Source organism: Mya arenaria, chromosome 11, assembly GCF_026914265.1.
Source record: "Mya arenaria isolate MELC-2E11 chromosome 11, ASM2691426v1".
NCBI lineage: Eukaryota > Metazoa > Mollusca > Bivalvia > Myida > Myidae > Mya > Mya arenaria.
In genome coordinates, this window is record NC_069132.1 from 69,842,203 (window position 1) to 69,862,240 (window position 20,038).

General features: G+C 34.1%; 1 protein-coding gene across 1 annotated transcript in view; it reads right to left on the reverse strand.

Moving 5' to 3' along the window:
• LOC128208736 (uncharacterized) overlaps positions 1 to 18,049 on the reverse strand; it is a 121,293-nt gene extending 103,244 nt beyond the window's left edge. Inside the window, exons 1-5 of the mRNA XM_052912284.1 lie at positions 17,918 to 18,049; positions 15,987 to 16,056; positions 13,204 to 13,317; positions 6,229 to 6,345; positions 2,348 to 2,380 (exon numbers count right to left, since the gene is read on the reverse strand). Coding sequence (XP_052768244.1) covers positions 2,348 to 2,380; positions 6,229 to 6,345; positions 13,204 to 13,317; positions 15,987 to 16,056; positions 17,918 to 17,964 — 381 coding nt within the window. The 5' untranslated portion in view covers positions 17,965 to 18,049. The remainder of the gene's footprint in view (positions 1 to 2,347; positions 2,381 to 6,228; positions 6,346 to 13,203; positions 13,318 to 15,986; positions 16,057 to 17,917) is intronic.
• Positions 18,050 to 20,038: the final 1,989 nt, after the last annotated feature.

Consider the following 20,038-nt stretch of genomic DNA (forward strand, 5'->3'; position numbering starts at 1 on the left):
ATGATAATCATATTCAGGGGGAAATAAGTGCGTAATACCTCCAGTAAAATTAGGAAACGTCACTACATGAAGAATGAATTTACCGGTATGTTGGTCAGATCCTAGGAATGTACCCAATATTCATTTCATTTCATTTCTAATATGTTTGTAAATATAAAACGTTTTTTTCAAGAATAACAAATTCACTTAAAATGTTGTAGATTTAATACAGGCATTCAAAAATGTTCAAGACGCATTTTAGACAACATGATTGAAAACTTCCAAGCATTGATGTGTTTTAAATAAGAGAATATATTTTGACCTCCATTAAACACATATAAGGTATGGAACAAAAATCTCCTTTCAACCCCACAGTGTATTACCACTCTTGAATGTTTGTAAATAATTTAAACAAATATTTACATTTAAGTTAAAGTTCTCCACAAATCAAAGGTATTTACAACATCTATATATTTTTGTAGTTTACAGAGCTCAACTTTTCAGAAATCAAAGACAGATTGAAAATTATTCAAACATTAAAGTAAAAAAAAACTTCAAAGATTTGTTTGCGTTTTAAGCAACTTTGTATAAATACAGCTGTGGTAAGATTTATAAACTTCATAAATAAAAACATTCATGTTAATAATAGATAAAAAATAGCTACACTTAAGTTTTTTTTAAATGATTTAACAGACTTCCAGCTTAAAAATATAGGAAAATGCATAATCAGAGTAATTTTATACATTATGAAGCCTGTAATTTGGGTTGATTTTAATCAAATGAACCCTAATACTAAATTATTGAAAACATGAGACCTAAATCAGTCAAAATTTTACCAGGTTTTATTTACAGAAGTAATTCAAACTGACCATTGTTTAAACATTTAAACGTCCTGACTTGCAACCCTCACCGAATTTCAAAACCAAGGGACCCCCATTATAGGTGAAAATTATTGTTCTAATCTTGAAACATTTCGCTTGACAGCTGTATTGTTTCCATATTTGTCTAATATTCCCAATTTGCAGTTTGGTGATAAAATGAGTTAAATTAACCTCATTGAATATGCTACATAGGGCACTAGTTCAAAATTATACCTACGCTGCTAATCGAGAAAACTTTGTATACAAATATTGCCCTGATAGCCGACTTTGAATGGTTGAAATGCTATAATCAAATTCAACTTATTCATTTGATAAATTTTGATCAAAGGTCATCCCATTTTGATTTGTTTGGTAACTTGAAAATATTTGATAAAAATTGTACAAGAAAAACACATATACACCTTTTAAAACCACTATTCCAAAACATAAAACCCTTGGACAGCGTTCTTTTCTACAAGATCTAACAAAATATGTATGTTTCAGGTTTAACAGACTGAACTTACTTTTTCATAGTAAATAAACAGAATAAATAAATCAAAATATAAAAATGATTTTTTGTTTATTTAAAAAAATTGGCTCTGCAAAAGAGACGAAAGTGTAAAACAGTAAAGTTCTAGCCTGCATGTATATAAGCCAAATATAGTTATTAACCTAAAATGCCAAAAAAAATCAATTTACCATCCCATCTCACGAAAAACTTCCTATCCCCCAGTACCAGCCCAATTGTTTGCAGGCTGTTCAACCAGAAAAAAATATAAATATTTTTTAGGACTAATCTATCTTTTTTTTCTCGACAAATGGTAAATGTAAGTATATATATTTAGGATTTTCGCTATACCTTCTACTTAAAATTAATCAAAGGTACTTGACCTTCGCCAACGCCAACATAGAAATGTTCAAGCCCTTGGTAAGATATAAATGTTTCAATCAATGGTTATATGTGTAATTTATTGCAAAATATATTACTGAAGACTTTTCAAAGCGCATCTTATTGACAGGAATGGTATTAGCACAGGTCATTTGTATTCTCCTTTTAATGAAAACGAAGGGTTAAGTCTCTAATATATAATACATATTCTTTTCAATAAAAGATTAAAAGAACCAGCACTTTCTTTAAAAGTATCATATCTGAAAAACCAAGCCTAATTAAGAGAGAGGCAATATTATAACCCCAGTAAAAATGTCAGTGGATCGAATACCAGTGGAATACCACTGTATTCCAGTGGTAATCATAAATACACTTGAATTCCACTGAAATACCAGCGGTAAACGTTTAGTTCACCAAAATTTACCGCTGGTATACCACTGAAATACCATTGGCTAAATACCACCAGCATACCACTGGTATTCCAGTGGTATACTGCAGACATTATTACTGGGGAACCTATCAAATCTTTAAGGGCATGCACCTGCGTGAATACATGGATATTAAAGTATACACTAACCCATGTTATGTTCGAAGGTTATAATAATTGTAAAATACAAACCTCACAAATTCTTGGAATGAGCCCTACGTCACCCTGAAATCAGAAGAAAAAATACACAAATGTAATAAAAGATCAATGTCAAATATAAAACTATATAAATATCAATTTATTAACTTATATATTGTTTTAAGCTTAAATGTGTCTGGGATTACAAGATGGAAGCTAATTCAATTGTTTAGAAATTAAGGTTTCAATATTGTCATTAATTGATTTTATATTAAGTTGGTAATTTAATGTTCAGTGTGTGAGTAAATAGACATTTTCTGCTAAAGGATTAGATTAAAAGTAAGCATTCTATAGGGTCCACTAAAACAATAGGTCTGCAGACTGGCCTAGGCAGTGTCAGTGCCTACTTAATTGTTCGAAAGACCAGAAATGTAACACTCACTATTAAGAAAAGTGTTGATTAAATTAATATTTTGCTTACGAGAAAATTAATGCTCCAATCTCTAAATTGAATAATTGTCATTAAAAGAACCCTTGACTCGATTAATTATTATAAAAGCAATCATGACTTCATTTGATTTGTAAAATAAATAACTTCCTGTATTAACTACAGAAATTCTATCAAATTATAAGGAAAAACCTCTAATTACTTTTACGCAAAAATAGAATTGGTGATTTGTATAACTGACGATCGATTATTGCAAACAGACACCGCGCGATAAAATCAGAAGATGAAATTAAACCTTGCATAACTTTTTTAAGTCCAATATGAAAGGGTTCGATTCAGCCAAATATGAATGTATTTTTACACCCTGGGAATGAATTACAACATCCCCTGCAGATTTATGTTATAAAATCTTGACTTTTCACACTGATGTTTTTGATATACACTTATATTACAACTAATTAACATCCTTTTCCGACATTCTTAAAACATAGTCAATGAATGTTAAGTGCTTAAGGCAAACATGCTTGCCAAAATATGGTTATTAATTCGCGTAAATATGCAAATATATCAAAACCTTTGCAAAAAGTTTCGCTGTTTTTTTCATCGTTTCAATGCATATTAAAGACCCCATAGAATAACTTAAAAACCGAAATATAATTAGTTTGTATATCATTTTAACAAGATTATAAAATTACATTATAATGCCAATATTTTTTTAAAATTGTAACTTCCAAAATTAACGACTGTTCTAAATGTATACCAATTTACTATAAATTGTATTCCAGTGGTTTATAGAGATTTATCAGTGAAATGAAATTTTGTTACACTGAAAATATCAAATTGATTTTTTTCACTGTTTTGAAATTTTAGCCTTATTCTCCTGCGAAAAATGTTCATGAAACTTTTCCAAAATTTTTAAATAAGTTTATGAACTGTGAAAGAATTTTTATGAATTTCATGAACCAAGTATTAAAGTTCATGAACTGTTATTGTGATAATTTATTAGTTCATGAACTTTTGACCAGTTACTTTATAGTTCCAAATCAAACATCAGCACGCCCAGGGAAAACAATTGGCACGTTATACTTACAAGTGTAATTAAATGACTTTTTACTCAAATTTTAGACATTTAATAAAAAAATTGTCTGTTTCAATGTAAGATTGTAATATATTTCATCTCGTGAACTCCAAAAGTAAAAATTTCGGCCACTCGTGAAATATTATCATTTGGTGCTCACTCGGTGAAATACATAACGATCTTACACTGAAACAAACAAATTATCCTCTAAAACACTTTCCATTAGCTGATCAAATAATGTTGCATGGGTAAAGGGTTTCAGAGCCCAGTGATATTCTGGGGGAAACCCCCCTCCCCCTCCTGAGGTTTTATACTCCATAAAATTAACTGTAACATGTAATAATTGTTCTTCTGCAATTAAGCAAAACAGGCACATATTTTGAGCACTGAACATAATAAGAGTCTGGACATTAATACCCTTTTTACACAGAGAGTATGAACTGAGCACTGAACATAATAAGAGTCTGGACATTAATACCCTTTTTACACAGAGAGTATGAACTGAGCACTGAACATAATAAGAGTCTGGACATTAATACCCTTTTTACACAGAGAGTATGAACTGAGCACTGAACATAATAAGAGTCTGGACATTAATACCCTTTTTACACAGAGAGTATGAACTGAGCACTGAACATAATAAGAGTCTGGACATTAATACCCTTTTTACACAGAGAGTATGAACTGAGCACTGAACATAATAAGAGTCTGGACATTAATACCCTTTTTACACATAGAGTATGAACTGAGCACTGAACATAATAAGAGTCTGGACATTAATACCCTTTTTACACAGAGAGTATGAACTGAGCACTGAACATAATAAGAGTCTGGACATTAATACCCTTTTTACACAGAGAGTATGAACTGAGCACTGAACATAATAAGAGTCTGGACATTAATACCCTTTTTACACAGAGAGTATGAACTGAGCACTGAACATAATAAGAGTCTGGACATTAATACCCTTTTTACACAGAGAGTATGAACTGAGCACTGAACATAATAAGAGTCTGGACATTAATACCCTTTTTACTCAGAGAGTATGAACTGAGCACTGAACATAATAAGAGTCTGGACATTAATACCCTTTTTACACAGAGAGTATGAACTGAGCACTGAACATAATAAGAGTCTGGACATTAATACCCTTTTTACTCAGAGAGTATGAACTGAGCACTGAACATAATAAGAGTCTGGACATTAATACCCTTTTTACACAGAGAGTATGAACAGGAACAGCTGCTGAGTTATTTGTGTGTAGCCAGATGCTCCAAGGAGCAACAAAAAGACTTAAAGCAGTGGAAGCACTAACAAGAGAATGATGATACTCCAGCTACAGGTAAAAAATTCATCGAAATTTGGGAGTTTACGCTTAGAAGTGTTACTAAAGGTCAATGGCTGTGAATGTGGCTATTGCTGTCTAGAATGTTTGTTAAAGTCATTTAATTTCAATTGCTCAAAAGTAACGTTTTCTTGTTATTGATGTTGTTGTTGTTGTTGTTGTTGGGGGCCAGGGTCTTTCTTATTGTCATTTTGATTAAAATTTAGAATTTCAATTTTGCCTAGAAATGAGCAAGAATGCTTTGAAAATTATACAGCAAAGATCAATGAATTTTAAAAAGTTTGATTCTTGAAGAATAAACCAAATCTTCCATTCACAAACGCTTTGGGTTATCGAAATCCTTAAATTGAGGGGGGTTGGGGGATTATATCTCACGCTCTTGTACCTTTAACAATATTATGCTCCATTCTGCATGTTTGTTGTCAAAATCACTCATGCCAGTTCCTCGATAAATAACACCAATCAGTGTAAACTGAGTTACTCTGAGCCAATAATTGGTTCCATGTGAATTTTACATGGCACATATTGTTTTCTGCAGGTATTGGAGATAATTGCTCATTTTTTGAACCCAGGCAGACACACAAAAGCACATTTTAAGAAAATTTTGGAATGTTGCTGGTAAATTTCTGATATTAACCTTGAAAACAGATTATTTTCCAACAGAACGTAATTAAAGGGACTAGACACCAGATGGTCCCAAATCGGCAAATACATTATTTCCACAAAAAGAGCCAAAATTGTCAACAGGAGCTAGTATGAGGCCGATAATACATCATTTTTCACGATAAAATGAATTAACTTTGTTGCTGTCTCTCAGCCCATTTTAAAATAAGAGCATAATGGTTTCCCAGATTATAATGTGTAATTTATTTCGCAAGTAAAAGTCACTTTATTAGTACTATGAGATACATTATACTGACTCTAAAGACTGGGCCACATGTTGGTTTGGATAATCGATGTTTTACTTTTTTGCAATTCCATGATTTTTTTTCCAGTTATATTGTAAGCTGACATTATTATACCTAAACAAAACATTCTGTTATTTATACTGTAAGCTGACTTACCGGATATCCCATCATTGTGTGTGTCTTGCCAGAGCCCGTCTGCCCGTACGCGAACACGCAGGCGTTAAACCCGGCCAACGCATTGTGGAGAACCTCTGCACCAAGATCATTGAAGACCTGAAATAGTTTGTAATCACACATTGCCGAGGGTTGAATATTTTAAAGAGAAATTAAACAATACTTTTGGAATTTTATATGAGTACATGTGCGGATTCAGGAATTGATGTTAGAGGGGGCATAACTTAGGGGCGCATCCTTTTGACATGCGCCCCTCTCTCAGAACTGAAAGTATATGGTATAAACTGTTTGCATAGGGATTTGGGATTACTCCATCAAGAAAATTTGAACAATTTGTAGTCGGAAATGATAATGAGCGTATTACTTTTTTTTCTCCGATATTGACATAAAAAGTAAACTTGGACTATTTTAGAGGGGTTGCGCGCCTGGTGAGCCCCCCTCTAAATCAACTAGTAGAGTTGATTAAATGTTATTGTTTTTTACACATTAGCGTGATAAAATCCATTTTGGCAATTTTGTTGCCCGTCCTTTACGGGACTCAGTCATGCCTACCATAGGGTAGAACAGTAAATAAAAGTTAATTTTGTGAAATGTGAACAAAATAGTTGTAACAATGATAAAACGTCATCACATGTCCAAATAAAAGCTGCGCCTTTTACATTTATTGTAGAATGTAACTTAAAGATGAAATGCTCTATTCTGCCGAGAGGCGTACCGTGTCGTTATATAGTAATGCATTTGAAAATGGAATGATTTTAGGCTTAAAATTAAAAAATTCTGTTTAAATAAGTATCTGACAGTTACAGTTTGGGCTTTTGTTCAGCAATTATAGCAAGTCAACTTCATCAATTTTATCAATATTTGAAAATAAAATTAATTATCGTCAGTATAAAATATGTGGACAAGTCTCTTTTTCATATTTTTTTTTTACTAAAAATATATTTACCGAGGACAGTATCCATTCAATGCAGATTAAAACGACAAAATTTGCAAAATGTAAGGGCTAACAATTATATACATTATATATAATTATTGCTGAAGTAATTGTGCATGATTCTGTTTTATTTCATAAAATAGGCTTATTTCCATATACAAAATAATTCCGATCTCTACAAAAAGAATTTCAAGTAAAGCCTTAATTTTAAGCTACACTCACATCCCGGATCAAAAGATATCTCAATCTGGGATGATCATAGGTGAATTTAAGTCTAACAGTTGCAAAACATAGTCACAGACCCAACATTTTTAGGCACCAGTCAACAGATTAATAATCGTTGGAGCAACATGGAGCAACATGGAGCCAACACTGCGGTACCACCACGGCATCCATCCGTGTTCATCTGTCTTTTGCCCATTATTAACTGTGTATGGTCCGGGGTGCTCCAGGGTTGATCCTTGTCCAACACGACATGCCGGATCGCCAAGGATCAACACTTTGTCACTACGGACCCACCCTGTTCCAACAGGGTTGCTTAACACGGACTGTCCTGGACTACCCCAAATTGAAAACTCCTCCTGGACAGTCCCTGACGTCTGAATAGCATTTATTTGTAATTTTAATATTACCAGGGCGGTGTCCCAGACCATCCAGGACCAGTGTCAGACAAGCCCAGATCCAATGCGAATCTTACACACTAAACTGACCCTTAGGATTGGCCAAATTTAAGTCGGGGATGATCCTTAACAGTACGGGAGGTCAATGTGACTGGGGCTTTAAGTGTAGAACAATGATATACAAATAGGTATCCCTTCCGAACAAAAGCTACATTCAACTGACAACAAATTGGTTAATAATTCATCAATAATCACCACTGATCAATTAAATTACAACTGGTAAGCGTGATCTCTGAACACAGTATGATGAAAACCTTCACATGGAAAAGAATAAAATTTCAAACAAGAATACCAAATAATTACAGAAGTCTCATTTTAAAGGCTTTGTAATGACAATACTGAATAGAATATTAAACTGTTTAGGCCATCATTAAAAAAATGTTGGTTTGCTGTGCTCCGACCGACTCATCGAAATAAACCCCAACCCAATCTTTTTTATCGCTACCGCTGCCGTTTTTTGTTTGTTTTGTTTTTAAATTTTTATTTTTTTATTATTTTGTTGTTGTTGTCTCATTTCGTTTCTTTGGGCCAATTTCGCGTTTGGTCCTTTGATGCTCTACAGACCACAACCGTGTTGTACTGCCAATCTGCAAACCCTGCAATGGTTCTCTGGTTGAATTCTCAGTGCTGTTATCTAAAATATGCATGCCCCTTACATCAGACTTAGGGTCATATAGATTTGCCTTTGTCGTCTGTAAAAAAGAAAAAAAATCCCTCCCTTACCTACCCACCCCAAAAATTGTGGGTAGGAGCACCGCAAACCAACATTTTTTTATTGATGGCCTTAATAATACATTTCTGTTCCAACTGAGAATTATGAATCATACTAGGATTGTCATGTTCAATTATGTAATACAATCAATTTTCAATCACATGAAAATATTTATTGATTGAGAATGAGACCAGATATTTTAATGACGTCAAGTTTAAAATTAAGACCTCAATTATTGACGAAAAAGTATCTTTGGTTTTGGGTGTGGTAAATTACAATCACCATATATATATGATAATAAAAACATGTAAAACCCTTTCAAATATGTAATTGTTGTAGTTATAAACGATATTTAAAACATGTGAAAAAAGACATTTTAAACATGCAATTTTCTGTAGACCTTAAGAAGCGCTTAGGAAAACACAATAAACCAGTCTTATTCTGCTCCGTTAATTGTATGACAATGCTCGAACGGTGTTGTTCCTTAAAGTTAAATAAGGGCCGTAACTAAACAACTATACAAACAAGAGTTATGGGCCTTACTATACGTGTGTATTGTCTCTGGCAATATGTGTGCCATTAGTTTAAATATCTTGAACAGTGTTTGTCAAATTATGACCTTAAAGCTTTAGCACAATGATGTGGAAAACGACACGAAGGCTATGACAATATTCTCAACATGTTCTCCAATAAAACTGACTAGCTGAAAATACCATTATAGTTTACCTTAATTGACCCTTATATTTGTACATGAGTGACATTTCCGCCTCATTGTGGTTTTCCGATTATGAAAAAAGTATTGACAGGTCAATCATAAAACAATTTAGTGCTTATCAGCCCGGAAATGCCTCATTAACTTAATGATCACTTTCAACTGGTATTTAAATAAACACTATATTGTATTTCTCTACCTAGTAGCATATATATATATATATTAACAGCAGTTGACTAAACTGCCCTTTAAAAACTCCAAGTGATTCAGAGCCAGAGGTGAGGAGGGGGGAATGAGGGAAAGGACCAGTTTCACTTCAAGAACAATAACAATAAATGGTTGGCCGGGATGGTTTGTGGGGGTAGTGAAATTAGAAAAGAGAGTATTTGCTTGAAACTCTATGGTCGCTGCATTATCGATTATACTGGAAAGGGCATTCATCAAATGTCAATCAAACATAAAATTCCATCACAAGTTGTTTAATCAATTGAAAAGCGTTTTACAGGTAGTACACTTGTTTGTAAGGGTGGCTTTATTTGCACAGCCCACATCAGTTTCCGATATAAGATATAATTTCGAACAGGTTCGTACCAAAATGCCATATCATCGGTAAAAATGAATAAAAAAATGTAATGGTGGTTTTATTATCAAATCTTTAATATTTGTTTTATTTGTTTGACTTTGGATAAGATTTTAATATAAAAGCTTATCAGACGGCGAACACTGAAACTGCAGGAATTTAAAGGCAATGTCAAAGAGAAAGGCTTGACGCCTTTTTAAGTATTTGATTTTCTTATATTGGAACATAACTTAAATACCACTCAGATAAGCCATGGTCCAGAATCTCAGTTTTCAATGATTCAACTCTTCACATTTTCTTGTTGTATATATATATTAAAACTTTAAAAAATTGAGTATAAAATTGGGGTTAATAAAAAAAAAACATTATAACAAAGTAATCCAACTTTAATATATAATTTGAAGAACGTTTTAACACTAATTATAAGCACTAAGTCATCCAATTGACATTTTAAAATAACAACTGAAAAAAACTGGCATTATTTCTGTTTTTTTTTTCTTATAGCCCTGCAGACAATGATTTGGGACTATTTTAATTATATATATATATTTTTATTTAATTTAATTTATTTATTTAATTTTTTGAGGGAGGGGGAGTGGAGGGGGTAAACTCTAGCCTCAATTGTGAGTATAATTATGTTCTTGTTTCCAAAAAATGATATGATTTTTTTCATCTTGATTAATTTCATTATACAAGATCAGAATAAAATAATCCTGTTCAGTACATATATGCATGCCCTTTGAAAGGGAACTAAAATGTTCCTGTGTGTATAAACATTAGAAGCCTAGTGCTAATAGTCCATTTGTATCACCACTTAATGTCTGAGCACTTTGGAAAAAAAAGATAAAATAAGGTTTTCGTTTATAAGGAAAGAATAAAGTTAATCTCCTTGTTATAAAATCAACTCCCAGGAAGTTTTATGAGTAATCTTTATGTTTGACGGAAAAAATAACCATGTTTCTTAAGTATTTCAAGTGGAAGAAGTCTATTTGTAAGATAAAACATTCATATTACCCCATTTATATGAGAAGATGTACCCCAGGGGCAAATACCCACTGGCTGATTTGCCCTTGTAGGTATGGTTGCCCCAGGGGCAAACAGGTGCACATACACACATATACCCATTGGCAGATTAACTCTTGAGGGTATGGTTTTACCAGGGGCAACATGTGCACATACACACATATACCCACTGGCAGATTTACCCTTGAGGGTATGGTTGTCCCAGGGGCAACATGTGCACATACACAGAAAATACCAACTAGCAGATTTGCCCTGTTGGGTATGGTTGCCCTTGCCTATGTGAACATACACACAAATACCCACTCGCAGATTTGTCCTTGTGGGTGTGGTTGCCCCAGGGGCAACATGCACACATACAGACAAATACCAACTGGCAGATTTGCCCTGGTTGGTAAGGTTGCCCCAGGGGCAACATGTGCATATACACAAATACTCACTGGCAGATTTGCCCTTGAGGGTGTGGGTGCCCCAAGGTCAACATGTGCATATACAAACAAATGACCACTGAAAGATTTGCCCTTGTGGGTATGGTTGCCCCCGGGGCAAATGTTGGCCATATAAATGGGGTATATGATATAAAAAAATCCATAAATTTGTCTTTTTTTAGAGTTCAAAACTATGGTTGGTTAAGAACCAATAAGTAACCAGCTTTAAAAACATCAACAGCCAATCTTAGGATAGTCTACTAGTCTAGAAATAGTTTTTTAGTGCAGCTGTTTTACATTCTTTTTTTTTTTTGTTCCATTTAATGCTTCTATCAAAGGTTGACGGGGATTTTCACATAGAACTTGTTCAGATATTACGTAAGTTGTCTAATTGACAGGTAATTAACGGTTTAGGCCTAAAATCTTAATTTTCAGAAATATGAAAATCTACATTCTGATTTTTTGTCAGCAGTCTTGAATCATTGGTTTGCAGATATTTACGCAAAAAATTGATCTTTCCAAGACAAAATAGTAAAAAAAGTTGTAAAATGTTATATCAGTGAGAATGAACATTTAAAGTGTTAATTCTCAGGGGGGGTTGGGGGTTCAGGAACAATATCTAGTCCGAAATGGTGCATTGTAGGTGTATGTTATATATTACTTATAGTGATCATGAACAAGCTTGGGGGGGGGGGGGGGCGAGGGTAGGGGGGGGGGGGGGGGGGGCGCCAGGTCCAATTTTTGTGAAAATCTCTCTTTGAGATTAAAAATGATGTGGAAAAAATATCCTCTGCAATCAAATATGCTTCAAAGATTTCTTTCAATTTTTAATGTCAGTTTTTAAAAAAAAATTGTATCAGTATTATAAGTCTATAATTTTTTTGACTGAAAACTAATATATTGAACATGTCATATGGATCTGTTCCACTAACCTAAAAAAAAGAGCAATATTTCTGTCGCTCTAATAGAATTTTAACCTTAAGTTCAATTTTAACCTCCAAGTTAGATTTATTGTTTTGATTTCAAAAACCTGCTATCAATATTAAACTGAGAGTTTCAAGGCAGTAGATGTATTGGAAACTGCTTGAAAATGTGTGATCATCATGAAATACAATACTATTATACTTTCCCAATAAGATTATTAATAAGAAGATAATCTAAGAATAAAGAATTCAATGGAATAAGACACCTCAACAGTCTTTGAAGTGCAACCCATAGCAGGTTTCTCACACCAGATATTATAGCATCAATGATATCTGGATAAATGTCTTAATAATAATCTAAATAAATAAATTAATCAGATTAAAACTAATAAAATACATTTAAATGGCCTGACATTTCAAATTTTATAGTTTCTTAATGTATGTGAACTGTGGCAGGGGTGGGGATGGGGGGAATTTCTGTATGAAATGTCACATATTTGCTTCATAAACATTAAAAAATGTCTTGATGAAAGTTTTCAATGTTTAACCCTGTTTCACGGTTATACTAAATTGTTCTTGTGGGATATGGAATGGCAGGGATCGGGGTTGAACCGTGATCAGGATGGAGGTCAGGCGAAATGGTTTTCTGAATTTGCTTCACGAAAGAAAGTCACACAAAATTCAATGTTTAAACATCATTCTCATTTGAAAATCTTAGATTTTCTTCAATGGAACCATAAAAACGTTTGTTTTAAGAAAATGACTCATTGTGTCACCAAAATTAGGTTTTTACGACAAATGTTGTTGTTTTTAACTGCGATATACAAGGCTAGACTGCATTAAAATTTACCACAATAAATTCATTCAATAGATCTATGCTTATAGAAGTTTGTATAGCCCATTTCGCACCCCTTATTGCTACAGTTCCTTGCGTAGGTTTTTATGCTACTCTTACTTGTAACACTCACCTGAGCCTGCGATGCGCATGGAGCGTTGCCTTGTACACTGTCGTACACATGGTCGAATGTGAAGTCGCGGGCACGTGCACGAGCTGTATCACCAAACTCTGGAACTCCACGGACCTGAAAAGAGGAAAAAATATTTCATAAGCGAATGAAACCCTACCCAACCCAACCCCTACCAAAACGGATATAAAAAAATACTAGGAATTACATTCACTTACGGAGTATCATTGGGATGAAATATCTACCATATTAAATATTTACTTTGAATTGAAAACAATTGTTCCACTTTCGAAAAATCATTTTGAGAAGTTGTGTACTTTCCACATTTTCTGCTATATATATATATCAATTGCAGAAAAATCTGAATGGCAAAATTTTCCGCAGATGGAGCATTTAAGGGACACATTTTTTTTATTTGTAAATTCAAAGGGTAAAGATGATGCCTGAAATTTGGGATTTCGCCCAATAGTTGGTGACTACATGGATTATGATAATGGGTCAAATTTCACAGACCATTTACGGAGGCATGGTTTATTTGTCAAGTGACTTAAATAGTTTGTAAACAAATTGATTTATCATATCTGTACTTTAAAAGGTAAGGCCATTTAAACATTTAATTCAATATTCTCTAAAGGTGTCAAGTTTCCTTAATTATGAGGTCACAATATGTAAAGAATACCCTTTGAAAAAAAGGCGTGGGGCAAATGCCACCTATTATTTTTCGAGTTTTTAATTCAAATCACTTGGGTTTGAAGTAATATTTCAAAAACCTTCTCAGACTGTCACTCACATGTAGTTCCTTTTAAAAGTATTTTAACCACTTGAAATGTACTCACATTAGAAATTACAGCTATATCTTGGAGTTTCAAATACTCCTTCATAGACTAGCTATCAAGGGCTATTTTAGTCATGGACAATCTATCGAGGGCTATGTGACAAGGACAAGCTATTGAGGGTGTAACCCCATTGAGTACCAAACACTCCTTCATGGACAAGCTATCGAGGGCTATTTTAGTCATGGACAATCTATCCAGGGCTAAGAGACAAGGACAAGCTATTGAGGGTGTAACCCCATTGAGTACCAAACACTCCTTCATTGACAAGCTATCATGGGCTATTTTAGTCATGGACAATCTATCGAGGGCTAAGTGACAAGGACAAGCTATTGAGGGTGTAACCCCATTGAGTACCAAACACTCCTTCATGGACAATCTATCGAGGGCTAATTAAGTCATGGACAAGCTATCGAGGGTGTAACCGCCTTGAGTACCAAATACTCCTTCATGGACTAGCTATTGAGGGCTATTTTAGTCATGGACAATCTATTTAGGGATAAGTCTTGGACATTAGCTATCGAGGGTGTAACCGCCTTGAGTACTAAATACTCCTTCATGAACAAGCTATCGTGGGCTATTTTAGTCATGGACAATCTATCGAGGGCTAAGTCATGGACAAGTTATCGAGGGTGTAACCGCCTTCAGTAACAAATACTCCTTCATGGACAAGCTATCGTGGGCTATTTTAGTCATGGACAATTTATAGAGGGCTAAGTCATGGACAAAATATCGAGGTTGTAACTGCCTTTAGTACCAATTACTCTTTTAAGGACAAGCTATCGAGGGCTATTTTAGTCATGGACAATCTATCAGGGGCTAAGTCATGGACAATTTAAGCTATCAAGGTTGTAACTGCCTTGAATACCATCTACTCCTTCATTGACGAGCTATTGTGGGCTAAGTCATGGACAAGCTATCGAGATGTTTACCGCCTTCAGAACTAAATACTCCTTCATGGACAAGCTATCGAGGGTGTAACCGCCTTGAGTACTAAATACTCATTTTTCTTAGAGTTCTCAATAAGTTTAGGTTGAACTGTCTCAAATGGTAAAATAACCGTCACGCTACAACTTAATCTAATTATAAATAATTCACAAAATATTAACCAGCCAAATCGCAATTTGAGCCGCCTATTTTGACCAGCAGCCGGGTCTTATTGAGTACTCTGTAAAGGATCCTTAGTTACTGCATACCAAATAGGGCGTTTCAATGTCAATAAACAAGTGATTTATCAGTTCTGAGTACTCCGTAAAAGACCCATGAATACTCAGCTTACCCCCCAAAAAAAGTTTCAATCCTAATATATATATATATATATATATATATACACACAGGTGATTTATCAGTTTCGAGTACTCTGTAAAAGACTCTTTAATACTGATAACCAAAAACTGGGGTTTCTGTCAGTGTCAATAAACAAGAACACCAAACACCAAAAGAGGTTTTTATAAACCAAACTGTAATTTTCAAGTTTAATCAAGGCATGTGATGTATATGCACAAATATTTATTGACTCTATTACGTGGGAGATTTAAAGCACATCCATGTTCTTCCCGCCCCATATTAATTTTGTCATATACTTTTGACATATTGCCCAATATGTGAAAACAAAACAAACATGAAAATCCGCAGGTACATTTTAATGCTTAAAAAGATGGTTTAAGGCCATTTTATCAAATAACAAATCTTCCTTAAAACAAACATTTTCACATGATAAACTATTTTATGGTACTTCATCTGTATAAAACTGACCTCCCACTTAAGGCATAGCTCAATTTTATCATTCTGAGCTATCTCAAGTTTTTAATTCAATATTTACCCCGATCCTATATAGGTCTATTACCAGAGTTTGTAAAGCATGAAATCATTAGAAAAACACTTTCAAATGGCGTTAAAGAAGTTATGCAAAGTTGACACCAGTTTTTTTTTCTCATGAAATTATTAAAATACCTTAATATTTTCGATCCGGACTACATTTTCCTTGACCTGAACTATTGCTTGGCTGCCATCCTCTTGTTCTCTGAAACAAAACAAATGAAGAAATATAATTATATTATAAGTTGCGCACATCTGATTACAAACATTTGTTTCGAACTAGATTGTGAGCAATAATGAGTTTTGAGACTTAAGATGCGCTAGCTGAGGTTAGGGCTGGGGGAGCATCCCCGCCCCCAAAAATCATCCAAGTTAACCTTTTAATTCAATACATGCATGAAATCAATACTTAGGAGAAGAAATATATATTAAATATGATCCAAATGCATCACTTTGGACTAAAAATTGATCAAATTTTCTTCAGGGAGTAACCATCACCCCCCCCCCCCCGCTGCCAGCTTTGTAAACCAAATAAATTCAAATAAACTTTAGTTCTCATGGAGGAGACGAGCATGTCAAAAGGATGTCAAATGGTTACGACCCTAAGTTATGCAGCCCCCACTAATGTCAAATCCTGGATATGCCCCAGAAATGAGTCTTATAGTGTGCTGACTGTCAACTTAACCCCTTTATCTGCTTTACCGGAATGCAGTACTAAAAATGAATAAAATATAAAAACATAAACAAACGACTATAATTAAGAATGGTCCCTAATTAAAAGCTGCACTCTCACAGATTCATGTTTTGACAACTTTTTTTATTTTTTGTCTTGGAACGAGCCAATTTTTGCGAAAATCTATGAAAACCAGTTATATAAGACTGCTGACAAAATATTAGATAGCAGATTTTTATATTTTAGTTCAGAAATTGATGTTTTATGCATTTTCTTAAATCGTTAGTAACGTTTTAAACCATAAAACATTAATTTTCGAACGGAAATATGAAAATCTGCGATCTGATCTTTTGTCAGCAATCTTTTGTCACTGGTTTGCAGATATTTAATTACGCAATAAATGTACTTTCCAAGACAAAAAATAAGTTGTAAAAACGGTATATCAGTCAGAGTGCAGCTTTAACGGCAAGATTTCAATATTTCACATATAATTATTATTTGACTCAATTTTTAAGCTATACTTAATACTTGACATTTAATATTTCAGTGGTATAACTTGACTTTCAATATTTGAATTCTCACTATGACCAGCCAATACAACTGTACTAGAATAACAGACACAGTTCTTTTCACAATTACGGCGTTTAAATTACAGAGTCCAAAGAATAGCAAAATGACTAATTGAAAAGCGATATTGACAATCCTGTCCATTTAAATATTTGAATTGTTTGAAACTTTGAAACACAGCACACATGTACAAACCCTTAACTTTCTAACGGAACTATTAATAATACAATCAAGTTTATGAATTCGGAACAGTGAAATTTACCATTAAAAAACATCCTAATTAAACGAATTAAATTGAAAATTACATACAAATATAACTCTCCCAATTTTTTTTAAAAATAACTTATAAGGTTAAATAACTTAATTTTAAAAATATCATACCTTTTAACACACATTTTTTTATTAAATATTGTTCTATAATAATAATAAAAATTAATAATTATAATAATAATAATGTTAAAAAATAGTTTAAATGGATTTTAACATGCAACCAGCATCTTTAAAGGATTTGCACACTCTGTAAAATACACAAGCTTGTTAACAGAATATTTTGTAATAAATGCAGCCAAGTACGTACATACATGTACATACAGAATTGTCCTTATGTGTATGTTTATGTACATCTCGAAATTTCAAGTTGCAAATCTTTTTTTTGCAAATGAGCTAAGTACTTAACTTATGTTTATTTTTCTTAAAGAGATTCACAACAAACATGTATATTCATTCAATCATGTACATGTATACTTTGATGTAAATATCTTATACAGATTTAGCATGCTGTTTTTGAGGCTTGCTGAATAAACCCAGTAGTTAACTTTAAACTTACTTGTTACTTAGTGGTCGAACTCTGACTGCAACACGAATATTTGACATTGCTATCCAGTATCATACATTTTGTAGTTAAAATCCTTGCGAATACACTAAAATATCCATCATTCAAGTATGCCTAAGTTTACACTCTGATTCACAACACACAACTGTCAATATACGCTATAGTACGGTGTAGTATTTAGGCTGCACGCGCGGCTGGGATAAACACATTTATTTTATAGGATTATCCGATACAGAAATGTGATAAAAAATGTCAACATAAACCAATAAACAAGTCAGAAATTAAATTTTTAATTAATATATCGTTTTTACGACTACCAAAAGAAAACTTAACGGAGTTAAAATTCCGATATGTAATTTATGAATTAACCCTTAGGTGGTATAACCCATTATTCTTCCTACATGTGTGTTGGACTGTGCTATGTAAATGGCGGGAAATGCAAATCATCACGTGCATTTCTTGTTAATGATGTCCAGAATAAATAATATTTCAACGAATGATTCCGCTGCACAATAACTATTGATGTTAATAATAATAATTTAATAAGAAAACTTTGATTAAAGTCATTGTTCAAACCCAAACTATAAGTTTAAAGGGACTAGACACCAGATGATACGTTTGCAAGAGAAAATGAAAATTGTCAACAACTTACTTAAAATCGACATTGTTGTGTTCAACTCATTGAATTTTACTCACTAATGTATCACATCGCTTACAATACATGCACAGTTTAAAGGGACTAGACACCAGATGATACGTTTGCAAGAGAAAATGAAAATTGTCAAAAACTTACATAAAATCGACATTGTTGTTTTCAACGCATTAAATTTTACTCACTGATGTATCACATCGTTTACAACACATGCATCTTTCGACGTTTTTGCGCATTTTCCATTTCGAAATTTACTACGGTTGTCTACCACGTAAATCAAAGTAAGTTTTAAAATAGCGTCATTATATTTATCTGAACACATGAACATATATAATTTAAACTGGGAAACCGTTTTGCGCTTTTTAAACGGGGAAACACAGAAGGGAATGTATTAGACGACTTTTGGACCATCAGGTGTCTAGTCCCTTTAATGTCCGGAATGTTATGCATGAGGCCACGGCCATATTAACCATATGTCCGGGATGAGGCTGTTACTCTTCGCCATAAGTACGCGGTATTCAATGGCCTTTTAAGGGGTACTCAGTCTCGGGACGATGGAAGTACGCGGGTACACGGTATTCAATGGCCTTTTAAAGGGTACTCCGTCTCGACACGATGGAAGTACGCGGGTACACGGTATTCAATGGCCTTTTAAGGTGTACTCCGTCTCGGGACGATGGAAGAACGCGGGAACACGGTATTAATGGCCTTTTAAGGGGTACTCCGTCCCGGGACGATGGAAGAACGCGGGAACACGGTATTCAATTGCCTTTTAAGGGGTACTCCGTCTCGGGACGATGGAAGTACTCGGGAACGTCTCTGGACGATGGAAGTACGCGGGTACACGGTATTCAATGGCATTTTAAGGGGTACTCCGTCTCGGGACGATGGAAGTACGCGGGTTCACGGTATTCAATGGCATTTTAAGGGGTACTCCGTCTCGGGACGATATAAGTTCGCGGATACACGGTATTCAATGGCATTTTAAGGGGTACTCCGTCTCGGGACGATATAAGTTCGCGGATACACGGTATTTAATGGCATTTTAAGGGGTACTCCGTCTCGAGATGATGGAAGAACAAATCAAAACAAAATATCGACTGCCCGCGTTCCGCGGAGTTTGTGTTTTCGGCCCTCGGCAGCTAATCAGTCGACCGAAGCATTACGATCGTGAATATATGATACCCTTCGTTGTGGTGGTGGTGCTGCTTATCGCGCTTTCGTTATCGTACTGTCGCGTTTTAATCACCGTACTGATGCGTTTTCACCATCGTTGTTTCGTGATTAAGCGTTTTCATCATCGAGATTCAGATTAACACATTCATAGATGATTGCCCTAACGGCATTCCGTATTGATAATGATAAAACACACACATACAATAAAACGATATTATTTGTGTACAGAAAAACAAACAATCAAATTTATAGCTACATGACCACAACTTTGTATTCATTATCTGGAT